Consider the following 15,505-nt stretch of genomic DNA (forward strand, 5'->3'; position numbering starts at 1 on the left):
CGAGGCAGAGTGAAATGTACATTGAGTCATTGGTGGGGAATCTGGTCTGTTTGATGGACGGCTACAACCACAGCTATCTGCAATTTTGTGAAGTCTTGGGCGGAGCTTGTTGCAAACCAAGTTGTGATGCAACTCGACATTATGCTTTCAAGGATGCATCTGTGGAACTTTGTAAGGGTCATTGGAGAAATGCCAATTTTTTTCTCCGTCTCCTGACAAAGTAAAGTTGGTGTACCTTCTTGGGACGGAGGGCCTCTTCCTGTTTTGTATTGTTCTATAGAACATGGAACAGCACAGCACAATAACAGGCCTTTCAACCCACAATATATGTGCTGAACATGATGCCAACATCTCTTTTCTACCTGCAAATAATCCATATTACCTCTATTCCCAGTGTATCCATCTGTCTACCTAAAGGTCCCTTAAATGAGACTATCATTTGCTTTGCACCTCTCCTTTAAACATTGCCCCTCTCACCATAGCCATCTAGAATTTGATTTTTCCATCCTGGGAAAAACAGGTTCAGATTATCTACCTTCTCTATGCCTCCCATAATTTTATATGTCTATCAGGTTTTGCCACAATTTCCAGCGTTCCAGAGAAAACAATACAATTTGTCAAACCTCTCTCTGTGGCTAATGCCACTTAATCCAGGCATCATTCTACAAAACCTCCTTCACAGCCCTTCAAAAGCCTCCACATCCTTCTCGTAGCGGGTCAACCAAAACTGCACATAACACTCGAAATGCAGCCCAATCAAAGTCCCATAAAGCTGCGTCATGATTTCCTGACTCAGTGTCTCAACCTATGAAAACAGACATACCATCCACCATCTTTCTCACTCTATCTATTTGTGTTGCCACTTTCAGGGATTATGGACTTGGACCCCAAGATCCCTCTGTACATCAATGCGGTTATGCCATTAATTTTACATTTTCCCCTATAAGTTCGACCTTCCAAAATTCAACACCTCAGATTAAACTTCATCTGCCACACCGCCCATTTCTGCAGCTGACCTATATCCCGCTGTATAGCTTGACAGCCTTCCTCACAGTTTGTGAAGCAAACATTCTTGGTGTTTAAACTTATTAACCAACCTATCCACTTTTACATCCAATATATCGCAACAGCAGAGGCCAGCATAGATTATTGTGGAACTCCACTGGTCACAGACCTCCATCATGAATAATCCTCTCTGTCACTAAACCAGTTCTGAATCCATACGACCAAGTCACCATTAATCCATTGCATCTTAATCTTCAGGATCAGCCTACTCTGGAGGACTTTATCAAATGCCTACCTGAAATCCACATAGACAATATCCACTGTCCAACCCTCATCAATCATCTTCGTCCATGTTCAACACCCTTGATATAGCGATGTTACAAAACCTACCTTCAGTGGCACTGCAGATTTGTCACAGGCGGTATGCGCTACTTTGGCGCCTTTGAGGGAGGGGGGGGGGGGGAAATTAAAATGCAGGTTTGTATCGCTTGTCTGAAAGGGATTTCCTCGGGCTGCTAGTCGATGAAGAAAAATCAATCGAACTTCCATTCACAAGACCTCGGCATTGAAGGCTCTGCACTCAGCTGGCTCCGTTCCTACCTTTCCAACAGATCCCACTTCATCTCTCTCCATAACCACACCTCTACTACAGCCAGTCACTCAAGGCGTTCCCCAAGGCTCCGTACTCGGCCCCCTCCTCTTCATCATCTACATCCTCCCCCTTGGTCAGATACTCCGCCACTTCAACTTGGACTTCCACTGTTAAGCCGATGACACCCAGATCTACGTCGGCATCAAATTCCCCCACAACCCCCCCCCCCCCCCCCCCCCTCTCCATATCAACTCCTGTTTGTCAGCTATAAAAACCTGGATGCAACATAACTTCCTCAAACTCAACAGTGATAAGACAGAATTCCTCTTCATAGGCTTCAAAGCCACACTCAGCAAAATCAATAACCCCACTCTCACCATCGACGGCAACACTGTCTCCCCATCTCCCCAGGCCCGCAACCTTGGCGTGATCTTTGATTCCACCCTCTCCCTTGAGCCTCACATCCGCCATGTCATTAAAACCTCCTTCTTTCATCTCCGCAACATCGCCAAACTCAGACCCTCTCTCACACCTCCCGCTGCTAAAAGACTCATCCATGCCTTCATCTCCTCCCGACTGGACTATTGCAACTCACTTCTCCTTGGCATCAGCTCCACCTACATCAACCGACTCCAACTGGTCCAGAACGCAGCCGCCCGACTCATCACCCACACCAAATCCTGGCATCACATCACTCCAGTCCTCAAACAACTTCATTGGCTTCCCATCTCCCACCGGATCACCTACAAAATCCTGATCCTCACCTACAAAGCCCTCCACCATCTGGCCTCCCCATATCTCACTGACCTCCTCTCCCCCTACCAACGCTCACGGTCCCTCAGATCCACATCAGCCAGTCTCCTCTCCATCCACAAGTCCAACCTCTGCAGTTTTGGGGACAGAGCCTTCTCCAGGGCAGCTCCCAGGCTCTGGAACTCCCTCCCCCAACTGATCCGCAATTCCATGTCCCTCACCATCTTCCAGTCCGGCCTCAAGACCCATCTCTTCACCTCTGCCTATCCTTAGCCCCACGTCACCCTCCCTTTTCATCTGTGCATTAATTGCCTCATATTGTGTTCTGATTTGAATTCTGTCTTTACTTTGTGTACTAGTCATGCCTCTACTATTTATTTCATTCCCCTTGCATGTTTTTCCTCTACCTGCTAAATTTTTGCAAGGTGTCCTTGAGACTCTTGAAAGGCACCCATAAATAAAATTTATTATTATTATTATTCCCGGATTTAAAAAAAAATGTTTTAAATTAAATCGCTGGACAATTTAATAGTTGGATTAAAGTAAAAAGCGACTTCTAACGCCCTCAACATGACGGACCGCAAAAACAGGACAAAACAAAGGGTAAATCGTTTATAATACATATAATCTTGTTTCTTGGGGTGGCTTTAATCTAATTTTACTTTTCGAAAATGTTATTTGGGACCCATATGATTCGGCAGTGTCTTTCCTGCCGATATGGGGTTCAAATTCACGGCAAATGCAACGTTCAAATCGACCACATTCCAGAAACACCCACTCACAAAATGATTTAAATCCTCTTTTTTATTTCGACAATCATGTCATAAGAGCATCTAAATATATTTTGTGTGTCCGTAGTCAATATTTTTATACTAAATATCCACAACAGCGATATTGTGCAAAAAAATAATAATTTTGATTATATTGAAAGTGGATATTTCTAGATTAATTTATGGGAATTAAGCATTAAATTCCTTCCATCTGGCCTATAAGTTCATGACGGATCGTAAAATGCCAAAATGTCAAAATTGAAAACTTGGGGAAAAACAAGGTGTACAGAGTTGCTTATTAGTTACAATCTGAGGAGTAAGATGATGCTACTGATTATGATATGCCAATGTACAAGCTGGCAACTGATCTTCTCCATAAAGACTTGGTCTGTTGCTAGAAATTGTAATTTATTTACCTATCTGTTACAGCATATAAAACAATAATATTAAACTTCTGATCTTAAAAATATCACATTTTTGAATTTTCAAGGCAGTCTGGGTGTTTATTACTATTTCCATCGCAACAGTCAATTTTGTAATTAGCTACAATTAGGTAACTAACTAATTATATGCTTTAAGTTCAGGTCATCCAAGATGTTTTATATTTGTTTCAAAATGCTTCAATCTATAATAACTGAAAATTTAATTCAGTTCTCTTAATTTTTAAGAAATTTATGGGCTTTGTTTTGTCCACGATCACAGCTTTTGTGTTAAGTCAATGGAAAAGCAATAGGGAACAAGATGCTAATTTCCGAGTATGAAAATGGCCCTAACCTTTTTAATACTGAAGATATGAAAATTAATTAGGTGTCAAATTAAACTTATTTTTATGCTTTATCTGATGGGATAAATTGCAGACTTGATTTTTAAAATCTCAAAATTTTATAACATTGCTACGATAGATACAAAAAGCTGGTGGTCAGGCAGTATCTCTGGAGAAAAGGAATAGGTGACGTTTCGGGTCGAGACACTTCTTCAGACCCTTGAGCCTGTGCTTGCCCATTTCCTGGGCTCCTGCTGGTGTGAAGGATCATTGTGCAACTCGATGTGCTTTTTACCTTTGGGTTATTCTCCAAGTAGTATTGTTGGGTGCGTATCCAGCGCCCCACAAGATGGTCGCGGACGATGTGCGCCAGGGCGAAGTAGTAGTCCCTCGTGGTGGCCACGTTGCGGTCCTTCGCCAGCGTGAAGTGCAGGTGCCGGTTAAACCCAAGTTTCAACCCCGCCACATTCTCCAAAGTGGCGATGCCGCTAATGGAGATCTGTTTCCTCCTGTCCTCCGTCTTGGCCATTCCCGCTGGCTGCCGCCCGCTTTGCACCGCACCGCACCGCACCCACCACGCGAGCTTTAGCAGTTCGGCCGTTTGTTTCAAACTGCCGCCACACAGCAACCGTCCACCGGCCTTACACCTGTCAATCACACATGGCCCCGCCCTGTTGCAGCGGGCCCATCCTGTCAATCAAATCGGACCCCGCCCATGTGTCAGTAACCGCCCAATGGCGTCGCCACGAATCGGCCAATGGCGTCGGGCCCCGCCCAACTGTGGGCGTCGGTTGTGCCGCGTGCCCGTCAAGCCCGAAGCCGCGGAGGAAAAATGGGACCGATTGGTCAGTCAGCTAAGTTTCTACCAAAGGCTCGGGTTACATGGTACCACCGTAGGGATGAAAATGCCCGAACGTTAACACCCTACAATTTTTCTTTTAATATAAATAACGAAAGCAACTACTAAATTCAGCCAGAAAAGTGATAGCAAAACAAAACAAGAACGCGATAACATCGGATTGCCGCAGTGGGGAGAGATACAAAGTTAAATAATTCATCTTGTTGCTCATCAATAAGGAATCACCCTGATTCTGAAGAAGGGTCTCGATCCGAAACGTTACCTATTCCTTTTCACCAGAGCTGCTGCCCGACTCGCTGAGGTAATCCTTCATTTTTTGTCCGTCTTCCCATAAGAAATCTCAACTCCTGTGGTAAGTGGAGTCCTGCTTTTCCATTTCATTTTTGTTAAAAATGGAACAGGGGGCAATCTACCGCCAAGGATTGGATTGTGGTTAATAAATACATGAATTAGTTATTTGTACATCATGTGAAATGACATTACACAATGCTGTCTGTGGGCTGTACTTTGTGAGGGGCATAGTCACTCAATACAGTAGCAATCAAATTAAAGCATAAAAATAAGTTTAATTTGACACCTAATTAGAAACATAGAAACATAGAAATTAGGTGCAGGAGTAGGCCATTCGGCCCTTCGAGCCTGCACCGCCATTCAATATGATCATGGCAGATCATCCAACTCAGTATCCTGTACCTGCCTTCTCTCCATACCCCCTGATCCCCTTAGCCAGAAGGGCCACATCTAACTCCCTCTTAAATATAGCCAATTAACTGGCCTCAACTACCCTCTGTGGCAGAGAGTTCCAGAGATTCACCACTCTCTGTGTGAAAAAAAAGTTCTTCTCATCTCGGTTTTAAAGGATTTCCCCCTTATCCTTATGCTGTGACCCCTTGTCCTGGACTTCCCCAACATCGGGAACAATCTTCCTGCATCTAGCCTGTCCAACCCCTTAAGAATTTTGTAAGTTTCTATAAGATCCCCTCTCAATCTCCTAAATTCTAGAGTATAAACCAAGTCTATCCAGTCTTTCTTCATAAGACAGTCCTGACATCCCAGGAATCAGTCTGGTGAACCTTCTCTGCACTCCCTCTATGGCAATAATGTCCTTCCTCAGATTTGGAGACCAAAACTGTACGCAATACTCCAGGTGTGGTCTCACCAAGACCCTGTACAACTGCAGTAGAACCTCCCTGCTCCTATACTCAAATCCTTTTGCAATGAAAGCTAACATACCATTCGCTTTCTTTACTGCCTGCTGCACCTGCATGCCTACTTTCAATGACTGGTGTACCATGACTCTCAGGTCTCGCTGCATCTCCCCCTTTCCCAATCTGCCACCATTTAGATAATAGTCTGCTTTCCCGTTTTTGCCACCAAAATGGATAACCTCACATTTATCCACATTATACTGCATCTGCCAAACATTTGCCCACTCACCCAGCCTATCCAAGTCACCTTGCAGTCTCCTAGCATCCTCCTCACAGCTAACACTGCCCCCCAGCTTAGTGTCATCCGCAAACTTGGAGATATTGCCTTCAATTCCCTCATCCAGATCATTAATATATATTGTAAATAGCTGGGGTCCCAGCACTGAGCCTTGCGGTACCCCACTAGTCACTGCCTGTCATTGTGAAAAGGACCCGTTTACTCCTACTCTTTGCTTCCTGTTTGCCAGCCAGTTCTCTATCCACATCAATACTGAACCCCCAATGCCGTGTGCTTTAAGTTTGTATACTAATCTCTTATGTGGGACCTTGTCAAAAGCCTTCTGGAAGTCCAGATACACCACATCCACTGGTTCTCCCCTATCCACGCTACTAGTTACATCCTCGAAAAATTCTATAAGATTCGTCAGACATGATTTACCTTTCGTAAATCCATGCTGACTTTGTCCAATGATTTCACCACTTTCCAAATGTGCTGCTATCCCATCTTTAATAACTGACTCTAGCAGTTTCCCCACTACCGATGTTAGACTAACTGGTCTGTAATTCCCCGTTTTCTCTCTCCCTCCCTTCTTAAAAAGTGGGGTTACGTTTGCTACCCGCCAATCCTCAGGAACTACTCCAGAATCTAAAGAGTTTTGAAAGATTATTACTAATGCATCCACTATTTCTGGAGCTACTTCTTTAAGTACTCTGGGATGCAGCCTATCTGGCCCTGGGGATTTATCGGCCTTTAATCATATGCGTGCTGGGGAGATACGAGTGAAGTCAGTTATTAGTCCGATAGAATACATTGGAAATGTCTCTGAAGGCAAATGGCAATATATCCAAAATACCATAGCCTAGTGGAAGATGAGGTAAATAATCTTGTTGTTGATGGGACTAGAGACATGAGATCATGGTGAATCTACGAGTGTGACAAAGTATGGGTGGGATTTCATCAAAGAATATAAGAGAATCTTCAGGGCCATTTTAATCAGGTGCTATCAGGGATGGTTTGATGTAGTCAATCAGAGACCAGAGGAAACAGTTGATACATGCATGAACAGACTGAAGATACGCCCCAAAAGGTGTGTTTTCCACCTTTATGAATTAGGTACTGCAAGATCACCTGTTATGAGATAAGTGCTTTGAGTTTGAGTTTAATTTAAAACGGTACTGTAATGTAGATACTGCGTATTGAATAGCTGCTATTATGGAGATAATATTTAAAAATAAATAATTTTCATTCAGAGTATTCTGAAGTGCAAGCCGTGGAAATGGTCCACAGAAATAGTAATGGCAGCATGCCATTATCTTCACTGCAATGCACAGATGCTACAAGAGTGTTCATCAAAAACTAGTGATCTAGTGGAAAAGGCAGAAAGTAGGAAGTCTTTCCAGAGATACATGTATTGTAAATCCTGCCTAACCAAATACTATTCAAAATGGCCCTTTGTTTTCGTTATCACAGGTTGGGTATGTTGCATGTGAGTACATGTACCTGAAGAAATTAACTGTTGATGAAAACTGCCTAACCTATTGATGAACTGCCTAACCTGTTTCCCACAGATATCAAGGAGCAAGTGTCAAGTAATTCCTGTTTCCCTCAGATATCAAGGAGCAAGAATTGGATAAGATGCTGGGTGTGGGAATATTGAACAATATTTGAACCTTGCATCCTATGCACTTTTATGTCTTCTCCAGTTATCACTTCCAGCCTTGCCTACTATCTCCACCCTCCCCTTCTCCCACCTGATTTATCTGCCAATTAATCTCTCCTTACTCGGATCCACCTATCAGTCGCCAACTCTTGTCCCACCTCTCCCCTCATCTCTTTCGAGAGTTAAAATTTCCTCTATGTAGTTTTGCCTTAAAGAATATTCAAAGACTCTGACCCTAGAAGAAGAGACAAATGATCCCCTTATAGTCCCTGCCAATGTGTAAATTCAGTAAAATGGAACTTCTAAAGAATGTCCAAACAATGAGGCACAGCAGGCCATGCTGCCATGTCCCTCTTGCATGAAGGTTTCATGCAAGGGCAGATCCCTATTTAGTTTCAGATTATGGAATATGCATAGACAATGACAAAGATTACAAGATGGACAAAATATTTCAACCTGATTGTTCAGAAAAATAAATTTTTGGACATGAACATTTTTTTAATTCAATCATTCATAATTATTTTATATGTTTACGAAGGAACTGCAGATGCTGGAAAAATCGAAAGTAGACAAAAAATGCTGGAGAAACTCGGCGGGTGAGGCAGTATCTATGGAGAAAACGAGTAGGCAACGTTTCGGGTTGAGACCTTTCTTCAGACTGATGGGTCGAGACCCTTCTTCAGACTGAAGAAAGGTCTCGACCTGAAACGTTGCCTACTCCTTTTCTCCATAGATACTGCCTCGCCCACTGACTTTCTCCAGCATTTTTTGTCTACTTACAATTCTTTTATATAATCTTTTATGTTTATCTTATCAGCAAAAAACAAGCAGTTTTTCCAAAAGAGGTAAATTGAGAAGCAGTGTTATAATTTATAAAAGTTTATTGGAACAGCAAACAGGAGCGATTTCATCATCCATAACAGTAAGCAGTGTAGCCAGTTTGCTATATGGTCATGGGCTCATATTACAATATGCTACAAGTCTGGTAAGCTTGATAAAGTACCGATCAACTGTGAAAAATGAGAAATTTGTGGTCCAGCCAAAATACAGATTGTTGTTGACCAGCAACGGTATTAATGAATTATGAACTTTGACAAACCAGAAAAATATACTGGGAAGATAAATAATGAGATTATACAATTATGACATTAAGAATGAACAAATTGTTACATTCAAATAAGACCAAAACATTAGTTTCATGGTTTCTTTTTCCTTTTAATTACTGCTCTTTTTGAAGCTACAACCCCTTCATCTAAATTCCTGTTTGACGCGATTGGCACAAAAGGATTTTAGCAACTGAACTTTTCACACCAGTGTTGCGATGGTCTGGAAATCCTTCTAAATGGATAACTAGCTGTTTACAATTCTAACATGCAGCATGCATATGTTATCAGCACTTCGATACAAGACCTTATTTAGAATCAAAATTAAGGTTCTGAAGGTTAAACACAGTGTTGCATTGTCCTTTTAAAATAATGCCTGGTTGTTTGGATTACCAATCAGTTTTATATTCATGTTTGAATTGCTTCATAATTTTAAGAATTTGTACTTTCCTGAGCAGATGTGTTGCTAAACAGTTTGTTTTCGGAAAACAATTTGAGTGCCAATCAGCCAGCACTTTTAATACTTAACAGTTTTTATGCTTTGTTGTACTAAGTACATGCTGGAGGAGCTGCACAATTTAGTCAGCTTTGAAAGTTCTGTTCCACTGTAGCCAAAATAGGTATTTTAATACTGTAAACTTAAGTAGGAGAATGACCATGCTGAAGCTTGACCTGAACATGAGATTTAAATTATTTGAATGAATGAAAATCGAAATACATTAAATTTCTGTACATGAGAGTACGGTAATGGGAAGAAATGTCAAGTAATCTAACACTACAATGTGTATAAATCAGTCAACTTCCAAAATTCCGTTCCAATGGAACCTAAAAACTCCATGTCCTCCCGTATGTCTGTAATTGGAACCAAATTTTGGAAATGGAGTGGGGGCCATGTGCTCTGTTATAGCACTACCAGTGAAAAATACATTTCTAGGCTTGTACTTTTAAATAATTAATGTAAACATACTTAGATATCTATTAAATCATTTTAAAAGGTAGAAAATCCCAGTGATAAATAACTTCCAGAATAGGAGTGAAAATTTGATTAACGAAGCTGAGAGAACTTAAGAAAAGCAGAACATGTTTCTGCGATGGTGAAATTCAAAATTTAATGCAGAGTCATGGAAAGTAAAAACGTTTGGATTGTAGAATTAGAGGCAAACTTAACTCTCACAATGTTAAATATAATCCAGGAACAATGAGTCTTGGCCGTGTATACATCAACAAGCAGTATTGCTTGCCTTATAACAAAGGTACAGAATAATAAAAGCAGTTTACTACTCTTATCAACCACTTTTTTGGCTTCAGCTATGGCATTTGAGAAGCCCTTGAAGGTGACAAGAAAGGTATATAAAAAAAGCAATAGCATGCGACTTGAATCATGTTCATATTGTAAGGAAGTACCAATGTTCTATTTAAAACATGGAAAGATAAGGAGAAATACTTCCAAAAAATTGATTTTTTTTTTACATAATGAAAAATAACTTTCACTGACAGTAACCAAAGAACGTTTAAAATAATTAGTAAAAGATGGCATGAGGGAAGATTGCATTTCTCATTAGGAGGATGAAAGCAAAAATAGTAGTGATTTTCAAAAATGTATTGGGTACATACTTGGGGAAAGTGTGGGAAAAGACTAGTGGATTGGGAAAACTGGATCTCTTTCAAAGCCAGCATAAGATCGACAGTGTGATAATGATTCTATGATCATGCTTATCGCCTTGCATAATAATAAATGTATCCCATTTGTAATGGATATGTATTTTGTTAATCAAGACTTATCCTCATTCACTAGCCAAAGACCATATTCAGGCTACAGCACAATAGAAATTATGGGAGAAAAACTACACGTTTCACCCATTAGCCAAAGCATTTTAGTTTATTAAAAAAATAGATTTTTGAAGAATTGTACAACCTAAAAACACCTTACACCAATTCTGATTTTCTTTTATCTGCCCAGCCTAATAATGCGATTGTCGATGTTCCCATTTACTTGAGAACGTGTATACTAAAATTTGAAGTTCATTCACGGAATAATCGAAATATAAACCAATTATTGGTCAATTTTCTACAAACTGTATATTCACATTCATTGATGTAATGATCCCACTAGGTTTGATATTGGAATATACAAGACAATTTTTAAAAGTTAGTGCTCAATATCCAATATAATAAAATCTGTGAGAATTTCCTGATAATTGGGCACCTGAAGCACTTAACATTGCAATCTGAGCAGGAATTTGAATGGCAGTAGACAGATTGCCCATTGATAATTCAAACAACTGTTTTGGAATGGTGTTATATATCTATTCAAAGGCAACAGGGCAGGATAAATCCTGAAGGTTAATAGCAACTGTGAATACCTTGCAACGTAACTGCTTGCAAATACAGCACTTTCAACAATTGCATTGCACTGCATTGTTCTTTTTCATTCTAATTAACGATAGTAGCTAAATCTGTGCACAGCAATTAAAGCAGCACAAAAAAAAGACTTGACATTATATTACTTTAGGTTTCATCAAAGCTTTTACAATTTTAGTTAGCACACAAAGCGTCAAAGTAACCACATGTTCTGGTAATAATCATGTACGTCACAACTGTAGTGTAGTTAACTATATTTGGTTTTCCTCCAGTCATTAAGCACCAACTAACAAACTTGTATCAAGAGATGTTGAATCCTTTAAGAATCTTAGCAGTGTACAGGATTGCTGTCACTTGGGTCCCAAGCAAGTTTTTGCATAATGGCCAGAATTAGGATGTGCATTGGTCTCTTGTTGCATTATTAGCAACAGCAGCACCATAGTGAGGAATTTTCAAACCAGTGTGGAGTGTTACCTAAGAGAGAATGACAACATGACTAATGAAGTACAATTTGTATTATTTTTGCTTGTCATTTAACAACCAGTACTAATAGTAAAAATTGCCATTAAGCAGTAGATGAGACACTAAGAACATACTTGTCCATAGCCAGGGACTATATCTAGAATTGGACAGCACAGGTACTGGCCCTTTGACCAACATTATGTCTGTACTTAACATGTCAAGTTAAATTAATCTCCTCTGTCTGCACATGATCCATACTTCATCCACTCCCTGCCTATGTGTCTATCTAAAAGCCTCTTAATCGCCACTATCATATTCACCACCAACCCAGGCAGCATGTACCACGCACCCATCAGTCTGTCTCTGTCTGTCTTGGCCTGTACATTTGTAAACTCTGTCCCTCTTGATCTGTAAAGTGGAAGAGGAGGCAGTGATGCTATTGTTTTCTGATCCATGCATTTACAGGTTTTGTTTTTCTCTTGGGCATAATACATAAAGCGTAATGTGTCAAAAACATCATGGAATTTATAGAAATAACATTTTACATAAAATGTAACAACTAACCGGGACAGATAGTTCAAAACCACTCTAATTTAAAACAACACTGGCAATGGAAATCAAAGAGATGGATGACTTGCATCCCTACTGAATTGCCAGATTTGTGACTGTATTGTCCAGATTTGCATAGATTTAGAAGCTTCAATAAACAACAAATAAATTAAAAATGATAACTTATGCAGGTGTATGGTGGAGAGCATACTGATTGATTGCATCAGGCCTGACACAGAAGCCCAGGACCGAAGGCTGCAGAAAGTAGGAAAACACTGCCCTGTCCATCGTGAGTATTGAACTCCCCATCATCAAAGAGATCTACAGGAGGTCCTGCCTTAAAAAGGCAGTTAACATAATCAATGACCCACACCACCCCGGCCATGCTCTCATCCCGCTGCTACCATTCAGAAGGTACAAGAGCAAGAGCTGAGATCAAGTACAGCTTTTTCCCGCAGCCGTTATTTTCATCTTACAGACCGATATATACCCTGCCACAAACCTGAGTGAAATAACAATGCTGTGGCTGTAAAATTTATATATTCCAGCCATTCTTTTTCTTTGATTTGTTTAAAGATGCATATGTGCATGGACAACTTCCTCATTTTTTAAAATATTTATTTTTTAATGCACCCTGGATGGCTCACACAAGACTGGAAATCATTGCACATCACTTAACAGCCTCGTGAAGCTGTAGTGATTGGCCTGCCTGGACCACTGTGATCTTTTTAGTGACAGCATTCCAACAGTCTCATTTATAGAGAGTTCCATGGTTTAGATCAAATGATAATTGGTTGATTGAAAGATACAGCATGGAAACAGAATATTCGACCAAGTCCATGCAGACCATAGATCTCCTGTTCATACTGGTACTATGCTATCTTACTTTTGCACCCATTCTCTACACACCAGGGGCAATTTATTACAGCCAACTAACCTACAAACCTGCCGTTCTTGGAATGTGGGAGAAAACCAGAGCACTCAGAGGAAGCCCATGTGGTCACCCCACACAGACAGCACCTGACGTCAGGATTGAACCCGGGTCTCTGGCATTGTGAGGCAGCTGTTCTACTAGCTGTGTCACTGTAATGTCCGAATGGCCATACAATGAAGGAATGATATTTCCAAGTCAGGAAAACATTCATGAATGACACTAAGGAACACACCTGCACGTTTCTATTCAGGCTTACTGCTGGGAAAAAGAGGCCTTCCAAGCCTTCAAAGGCAACCGGTCCCTGTAGTTCATCGTTAATGGAAAAGGTAAGTGTTCGTTTGTTGAAGTCCAGCAACACTCCAACTGTGACTCCTTTGGCAATGCCTCCCTCAGTTCTGGGGGGGTGGGGGAGGAGACAAAAATACTTATTGTTCGGTGCAAAAAATTGATTTGCGCAATTCCACCTGTTTTGTACATTTTGGATTATACTGCATAGAATAAACAAGATCAAATTATTCAGTGTAAATCAAAAGCTGCTTCCCATTCTTATTAATTTCTTCCAGGCTATTTCATTGTACCAAATACTTTAACATTTTTATTAAATCAATTCTCCTGCCCGTTGAACCATCTCCACTAGCTTGAAATCTTGTGCAGACATTACATGGATACTTATATGATAGCTGGTCAGGATAATTTTGAATTTTCAGTTAAAAAGAAAATAAACTCAAACATGTATCTCTGCTGCCTTTGATTCGAAATATTGTTGAAGGCAGGGATGAAGCAGTTTGGATGGTGCCTGTCAGTTAAAGGAACTTCAAGTATTCTCTTTAAATTAGATAGCAGCAGCCCAAAAACAATGTTCTATGTCCCCAATCCAGTTGCAGATTCTTATCTCAGTACATAATTCATTAATTCAGAGACTTTGAGATACCCACTGCAATATTGAGACTCTTTATCAATGTATTTTCTTTCTGTAATGAATTCTGTAACTAACAAAATCTGTAGGGTTGAACACAATATACACAATTTTCAAGGGATTAACTGCAATGAGCTCACTGGTCTTTTCTAAACCTTTTACATTTTTATTTTATAGACAATAAACTCAATGTGATTTTTTTTAAAAACCTGTGTGGAACTTCTTACTGAGTGCATTGAACTAATTAACCCTTTAATGCTGACTAAAATGAAAGTCCATGTATGTCATTAAAGAGGAAGCCTCATCCTTAGTGACAGCATTTACTGGTTTAATGATAATTGTTTTTTACTTTACCTGTTAGTGTGAGAGTTGTAATGCATAAACCAGCTTCGGTTATTATCAACATACATTGCCCAGGCCTTATCATCCTTTCCTAACATGACATCTTTCAAGACATCTAAACGAGCCACACCAAAAGCAGGGTCAGGATGATTGTCGTAGCGGTCAATATTCAGCTCCCAATAATGGACACCTCTGGAAAATCCGGTGTTTCCTAGTACTACCCTGTCATCATAGCTGTTGCAGGTAACAGTGAGGTTGCCATTAGAGAACAGAATGTCAGGGTGAGCTGAACCTGAATCAAAAGCAAACCAGGCAACTGAAAGAGAAAATAAAAACATGCTTACTATGAATATAACATAATTCAGAATCAGATCAGAAATCGTGATTCAAGATCCATAAAATTTTAAGAAGACTTGCAATGTCACATTTTTGAAAGGAAGTTCTACAGGTACTGAGACTGTAGAACTCTACTAATGCTCTTTGACTTGTAGAAACAGGCAGATTACTAATGCCCATGAACATAGTATTGAAAGTACTTAGGGTAAATTATAGGTCATTTACAATTAATGATTTTTATCATGAATCAAAACAAACTGTTAGAAATATTCACCACATCAGGCAAACCCACAATGAAAATGAACACCTGCCTAACCAAAGTATTTCTGAAATGTTAAATTTTCATTCAGATTTTCACCATCTGCAGTAATATTATTTTAAGGGTTTTTTTTGTTCTAATGCCAATTTCTAATTTGCATTGAAGTTTAACCACAAATAATTTATCTTCCTGAAAGTTTAAAAATAAAATTACAAATATAACTTTATATACAGGTGCACAACCTTTTATCCGGAGTTCCGGAAACCGAAAAGCTCCGAAAACCGGACATTTTTTCCAGGATGTCGTCTGCACACCAAACCTCGCGTTTGGTGCCAAACTTGACCCGAAACGACCCACGGTCAACCCAGGTCTGTACTAGTGTAGCGGCTGCCTCCTCCCCGGAGACCGGGGAG

General features: G+C 40.2%; 2 protein-coding genes across 4 annotated transcripts in view; both read right to left on the reverse strand.

Annotated features, from left to right (window-relative positions):
• The window catches only part of LOC129700153 (glycogen phosphorylase, liver form-like), a 130,368-nt gene extending 125,825 nt beyond the window's left edge, over positions 1-4,543 (reverse strand). For both annotated transcript variants that reach the window (XM_055640390.1, XM_055640391.1), the window contains exon 1: positions 4,179-4,543. In XM_055640390.1, coding sequence (XP_055496365.1) covers positions 4,179-4,412 — 234 coding nt within the window. In that variant the 5' untranslated portion in view covers positions 4,413-4,543. The remainder of the gene's footprint in view (positions 1-4,178) is intronic.
• Positions 4,544-8,696: 4,153 nt separating this feature from the next.
• trim9 (tripartite motif containing 9) overlaps positions 8,697-15,505 on the reverse strand; it is an 81,201-nt gene continuing 74,392 nt past the window's right edge. The window contains exons 8-10 of one of the 2 annotated variants that reach the window (XM_055640393.1): positions 14,510-14,813; positions 13,472-13,634; positions 8,697-11,768 (exon numbers count right to left, since the gene is read on the reverse strand). In XM_055640393.1, coding sequence (XP_055496368.1) covers positions 11,685-11,768; positions 13,472-13,634; positions 14,510-14,813 — 551 coding nt within the window. In that variant the 3' untranslated portion in view covers positions 8,697-11,684. Of the gene's footprint in view, positions 11,769-13,471; positions 13,635-14,314; positions 14,814-15,505 lie in introns of those variants that run through there. The other variant, XM_055640394.1, reaches the window with a different exon arrangement.

This window comes from Leucoraja erinacea, chromosome 9 (genome assembly GCF_028641065.1).
Source record: "Leucoraja erinacea ecotype New England chromosome 9, Leri_hhj_1, whole genome shotgun sequence".
Classification (NCBI taxonomy): Eukaryota; Metazoa; Chordata; class Chondrichthyes; order Rajiformes; family Rajidae; genus Leucoraja; species Leucoraja erinaceus.